The sequence below is a fragment of the Cajanus cajan genome, chromosome 9 (genome assembly GCF_000230855.2).
Source record: "Cajanus cajan strain Asha chromosome 9, NIPB_CcT2T_4, whole genome shotgun sequence".
Lineage (NCBI taxonomy): Eukaryota > Viridiplantae > Streptophyta > Magnoliopsida > Fabales > Fabaceae > Cajanus > Cajanus cajan.
Genome location: NC_138525.1, coordinates 32,666,087 through 32,672,511, shown reverse-complemented (window position 1 = coordinate 32,672,511; position 6,425 = coordinate 32,666,087). Strand labels below are relative to the sequence as shown.

Below are 6,425 nucleotides of genomic sequence, written 5' to 3'. Positions count from 1 at the left end.
GTTTTGTTGAGCTTATTTTGCATGTGTGTGCTTTGTGCATGAGTTAATCTTTATCTAATCTGATTAAGAGTGAGTATAATGATGAGTTAGAAACTTGAAAAGTTATTTTGAGACATAAAATAGAGTTTTGAAAACAGTCTCAAAATAATCGATTATCATTAAATATAATCGATTATTCCAGCAACAGGTGAAAAGGATGCCTTGCTGTAATAATCGATTATTTGTGAAATAATCAATTATCCCAGGAATCACTCTCTGGAATAATCGATTATCCTGCAAAATAATCGATTAATCTGTTCTTGGTTCATTTCCAGAAATCATGAAGAACAAAATAATCGATTATCCTTTAAAATAATCGATTATCTGGTTCTGAAAATGTTATAAATAGTTTTCACACTTTGAAACTTCAGAACAAGATAGAACAGAGAATCAGTTAACATTGAAAAAGAGAAAAACGTTATTGTGAAGTCTTTGTGACCTTCTTGGAGTGTTTTCTTTATGAAACCAAGAAGTAAAATGTTTTTGAAATGCTTTGAGAAAAGATCATCATCATCATCACATTCTTGAAAGAGAAAGATTGAGATTCTCTTCTAAATTCACAGTCTGATTTGTTCAGCTTCCAGGTGAATTCGTTCCTTTAATTCTTTGTGATTAATTGTAAATCTTGAGTAGGTGTCTCTAGTGGTAAGGAATTCTTGTAGTGGGTTTCTACAAGAGGTGTTTTCTTGGGGTCAAGAAAGTGATTATCTTGAATGTAGGAGTGTATGCATGTGTGGTGTGCTTGTAAAACTTCTTCATTGAGATAGTGGAACAAATCTTGATCAAGTTATGATTGAGGACTGGATGTAGGTCACATGTGGAGTGGCTGAACCAGGATAAATATCCTAAGAACTCTGAAAATTTTTAAAGTCTCATAGAATCCAATTCACCCCCCTCTTGGATTGAGCCATTCTTTTCTAACAATATGTACAATGTAATATTGTATCTTTATCTCTGTAGACTAAGTTGTGCAAAATGTCAATGATGGACTAAACCTTAGTGAGTGTTGTAAACCTATGAATCCTCTCCATGAGAGTAACCCAAACACTCAGACACTTATCTCTGTATAACTAAGGTAGCAAACCTTAGCGAGTGTAGGAAATTCTCAATCCTCTCTATGAGAGTTATGTATGCACTCAAACCAAAACTATCTAGCCAACATTGTAAAGCTTGAAGAGGCAAGGAAAAGAATACTTGTAAAGCCCGGAGGGACTTGTCAAAGAATACTCACTGCTAGCCAGAAGTGGCTGAGAAGAATATACTAGCGTTGGTGAGTGAAGCCAATGGGCCAAGAGTGGTCGAGAATACTTGGAGAACCATAAGTGGTTTCAGAATACTAGCATTGGTGAGTTAAGCTGGCGGGCCAGGAGTGGTCGATAATACTTGGAGAACCAGAAGTGGTTTAAGAATACTAGCGCTAGTGAGTGAAGCTGGCGGGCTAGGAGTGGTCGAGAATACTTGGAGAACCAGAAGTGGTTTAAGAATACTAGCGTTGGTGAGTGAAGCCAACGGGACAAGAGTGATCGAGAATACTCAGCTCCAGGAGTGGATGATTGATGAGACATTACTTTCCCCTATTTTCTTACCTTTCTGTACTTATTTTAATCTCTGATTTGCACTTAATTGTTGATTATCTGCACTATTTTCTATTTGGGCTTTCATTGGACCGGTAATTCATATTTTAACTAATTTGAATTTTTTGAATCTAATTATTCCAAATTTTTATTTTCGGGGCATTTTAATAATTATCTGGGCTTGGAATTAATTTCTGGACTTCAAGTGGAGCTGCCACGTCATCTGCCACATCATCTGCCATGTCACCACTGCACCATTTTCCACCTCAGCATTTAATTTCATTTTGTATTCTGTTTTATTGTAATTTTCGGGTCAAACCTGACTTGGGGCCCATTTTGACTCTTGTAGGTTTTATTTTAGGGTTTTAGGGCAGCCACTAGGGGAGAGTGTGATGTGACTACGTAGCTGATTCCTTCTTTTTGTTTTTCTTTACGTTTTCTCTCTTGCTGTAGCTGTTCTTATGTTTTGCTCTCTTTGGCTATCATTTTCGTTTTACTCTCTTCTTCTCCTCTTATATGCATTTTGTACCTGAACTGAACCATTGCATTGAAGAAATACAGATTGTCCATTTTCGTTTTGTTCTCCTACCTTACATTTCTGTTTCCATTTTCGTTTCCATTTTCGTTTCCATTTTCGTTTCCGTTTCCGTTTCTGTTTTCGTTTTATTTTTTGTTTGTATTTTCGTTTTTGTTCTATTTTCTTTAATGGAAGGCTAAAAACCCCTGGGTTGGCTCCTTGAGCAGATTGCAATCTCTGTTTGAGGTTTAGTTATGGTTGTATATCTCTGTTCTGCTTTGTCTTCTTCATTTAACCTCTGTATGAGTGTCCATGCTTAATGGGCCGTGCTCAATGCCACAGTTGCTTAATCTGTGAAGAGGTTGATGTTGTATACATTTTCTTAATTCGTGTAGGGAAATCTCGGGTTAATCTTCGCTTAGTTGGTTAACCCGGATGGAACAACGATTAAGTGGTTAATAGAGTAATCTTTTGAGAACCAGGGATAAAAGAGTTGCAATCTGAACAGGGAACCAATCTATTTTACTTACTGTGTTATTTCGTTTTAATTTGTTATAAACTGAAAATCTGAACCAAACCCCCCCACTTCGTGTGTTTAAGCCTTTTGACAGTAAAAGACGGTCCTTAGGAGATGACCTAGGAGTCACTTCCTAGTACTACATTTAATTGCATTTATTTGACTGGATACGGCTTCGATCAAATTTGGCGCCGTTGCTGGGGACCATCGGTTCCTGTTATAGGCTGTGTGTTTGTGTGTTATTTGTTCTTGTTGTGTTCTGTTGTGTGTTTTGTGTTTGTTATTAGTCTTCCCAGGTGTAGCAAGTAAGCCAGTTGAAGAATTAGAGAGAACCAATGAACAGTAAACCAATGGAACAGTAACTCGAATTTGGTTGCTGTCATGTGTTTGTCATAGCTGATCTTTATTGCATTTGATAGGCCATTGTTAACCAATTATATTGATTCCATTTGGTGTGCTAAAATCATTGTTCTGTTGAGTTTCAAATGTGGTGCAATTTCGTGGTACATTCTGGTGCAATTTTGGTGCATGTGAATAGTGCTGAATAGTAACCGATTTTTTCCAATTAATTGTGATTTTTGGTTTTGATAGCTAGACTCGTTATTTTTGCCTCAATTTTTGTGTGGTAACTTCTTTCAACGTATATTTTGTGTGACAAAAAACCAGAGGTCAAAAGGAGGTCCAATTTGGAAGTTACAAAAATTTGTGAGCCAAAACTTCAAACGGGCATAACTTTTGCCCTGGTGGTCAGAATGAGTTGATTTTTTTTTTTCAAATTGTAGAGAAAATTGAGATCTATATACTTATCTTGCATGCACTGAATCTGATTATTTTTCTGAATCTGTTTCTGAGTTTGATTTTGAATCTGATTTCATATCTAGGGGAACCCTTCAAGTTGAATGAGACTAGACGTAGCTTAGTTGAGCGAACCAATATAAAAGTGATTGCACTACTCTATCTATATTTCAGGCATAGATTATTTTTAATTGTCAAATCACAATTAATCTTCGTCTACTGTCTATTCTTAATTAAAATCATTTTTCAGACGAAGACGCAAATTTTGTTTAACAAACATATTAGACTAAAAAGGAATATCATCTACTTGTCTTCAAATGAAACTATCTTGAAAAGGAAAATGTTAGAACTTCAATAATTATCATTATAAAACATTTTTCTCAGTAGACGATGAATCCTTCAAATGCAATGACATTATGTTAACCAAATTCTGTGTAACCATCTGACATTCAAAAGTGCATTAGACGAAGAGCATTACTCTTGTGAAAACATTTCTAAAATTCCTTCGTACTAACACACACATATTCAACCCCCCCCCCCCTTCTATGTGTTTTTCCGCTAACTTCAAGTTTTTCTCTCTTTTGATTTCAGTTCATCTCACTTGTTAAAGTTTCAAAGTGTGAAAGCTATTTATAAAGTTTTCAGATCCAGATAATCGATTATTTTAAAGGTTAATCGATTATTTTGTTCTTCATGATTTCTGGAAACCACTCAAGAACAGAATAATCAATTATTTTGCAGGATAATCGATTATTCCAGAGAGTACTTCCTGGAATAATCGATTATTTCATAGATAATCGATTATTACAACAAGGCTTTTTTCACCTATTGCTGGAATAATCGATTACACTTAATGATAATCGATTATTTTGAGTTAGCTTTCAAAAACTCAATTTAATACTTCAAAAATCTTTCCAAGTATTTTAAATCATCATCACACTCACTCTCAGTCAATTTAGATTAAGATTAACTCATACACAAAGCATACATATGCAAAATAAACTAATCAAAGCAATACAACACATAAGAACTAATTGGCCTAGAATAGATTTCCCAAAAAAGGCTGTTTACTATTTCTTTTCTAATTTTGAAGTTTTATTTTCAATTTTTTCAAACTTTTCATAGGTAGTTTATATAGTTAGGATTTGAATTTTGCTCTCAAATTTTTTGTGGTAGTTTCTAATGATTTTAGGATGATATTGGTGCATTGGTTTTGATAGTTTCCAAGTTTTCATGAAAATTCCCTTTTTACCCCTACTGTTCACAGTTCACTGTCACTATTCATGTAGTAATTCATGTAGTGCACGACTAGGAGCAACCCTGAATTTTTGCACCCATTTGATCTTGAGATTGATAGGACATTCCATAGATTAATTAGAGAGCATATCATTCCATCTTTAGATAGTGTTAGTCATAGCCATAGTGATAGTCTTAGTGATAGTCTTAGTCATAGTCTTAGTGTAAGTGTTGCATCTGAACTTGATTCAAGCCAAACAGAAAACATGGGTGAACATAATGGACCCCATGAGAGGACTCTTAGGGAGATGGATGCACCTGATTTTACTTATGAGAGTTTGTTCATTCAATATCCTGAAGAAGATGTTCCTTTTGTGCTTAAAACTAGACTAATCCATTTGTTGCCCAAGTTTCATGGTCATGCAGGTGAGGATCCGCATAAACATCTGAAGGAGTTCCATATTGTTTCTTCTACCATGAAGCCTCCTGATGTTCAAGAGGATCACATTTACCTGAAGGCATTTCCACATTCATTAGAGGGAGTTGCTAAGGACTGGCTGTATTATTTGGCTCCCAGGTCCATCACTAGTTGGGATGTTCTGAAAAGAATGTTCCTGGAGAAATTTTTCCCTGCCTCACAGACCACTGCAATCAGAAAGGATATATCAGGAATCAGGCAACTTGGTGGAGAGAGCTTATATGAGTACTGGGAGAGATTCAAGAAATTATGTGCAAGCTGTCCCCACCACCAGATTTCTGAGCAGCTCCTATTGCAGTATTTTTATGAGGGCCTCAATAGCATGGAGAGGAGTATGATTGATGCTGCCAGTGGAGGAGCTCTTGGTGACATGACTCCGGTTGAGGCTAGACACTTAATTGAAAAAATGGCCTCCAATTCTCAGCAGTTCAGCGCCAGGAATGACGCTATTGTGCTTAGGGGAATTAATGATGTAGCTACTGACTCTTCTTCATCTGCAGATAGGAAGCTTGAGGGAAAGCTTGATACCTTGGTCAGTTTAGTCACTCAACTTGCCATGAACCAGAAATCTTCATCTGCATCTATGGCAAGGGTTTGTGGCATTTTTTGCACTTCAAATGACCATCATACAGATTCGTGTCCATCATTGCAGCAGCCTTCTAATGTTCATGCTCCTCAAGCCTATGCTGCAAATATCTACAATAATAGACCAGCACAACAACAACAACAAAATTATGATCTGTCCTCCAACAGATACAATCCTGGTTGGAGAAATCATCCCAACTTGAGGTGGGGAAACTCTCAGCAGCAGCAGCAAAATCCACCACCTTTCCAGAACCATCCCTCCAATTCTTCATACCAGCCCCCTCAACAGAGACCTCCTCCTCTTGCTCCTGCACCACCAGCTCCTCAACCTTCTACTTCTGAACCTTCATTGGAGGAGTTAGTGAGGCAGATGACTCTTCAAAATATGCAATTCCAGCAAGAGACTAGAGCTTCCATTTAGAGCTTGACCAATCAGATGGGGCAGATGGCCACTCAACTTAATCAGGCACAGTCTCAAAATTCAGATAAGTTGCCTTCACAGACTGTGCAGAATCCGAAAAATGTGAGTGCCATCACATTGAGGTCAGGGAAACAGATTGACATACCCACTGTAGTACCTCCACCTCCATCTGCACCATTACCAGTTCCAGCAGCTGCACCTAAACAAAATGATGAACTAGTTGGTGCCCAAAAATTTTCATGCAGGTGGACCTTCTTCCAGCA

The 6,425-nt window shown here is 37.0% G+C and overlaps 1 protein-coding gene and 1 non-coding gene across 2 annotated transcripts; one reads left to right on the top strand and one right to left on the bottom strand.

Moving 5' to 3' along the window:
* Positions 1-4,944: 4,944 nt before the first annotated feature.
* On the top strand, positions 4,945-6,162 carry LOC109793829 (uncharacterized). Its single transcript, XM_083064308.1, has one exon. The coding sequence runs from the start codon at positions 4,945-4,947 to the stop codon at positions 6,160-6,162; it is 1,218 nt and encodes a 405-aa protein (XP_082920434.1).
* On the bottom strand, positions 5,328-5,433 carry LOC114915568 (small nucleolar RNA R71). Its single transcript, XR_003803666.1, has one exon. It is a non-coding gene; the product is annotated as a small nucleolar RNA R71 (small nucleolar RNA).
* Positions 6,163-6,425: the final 263 nt, after the last annotated feature.

Excerpts from the sequence above, each read along its gene's own strand:
- LOC109793829 (XM_083064308.1), top strand. The coding sequence starts at position 4,945 with ATGGGTGAACATAATGGACCCCATGAGAGGACTCTTAGGGAGATGGAT.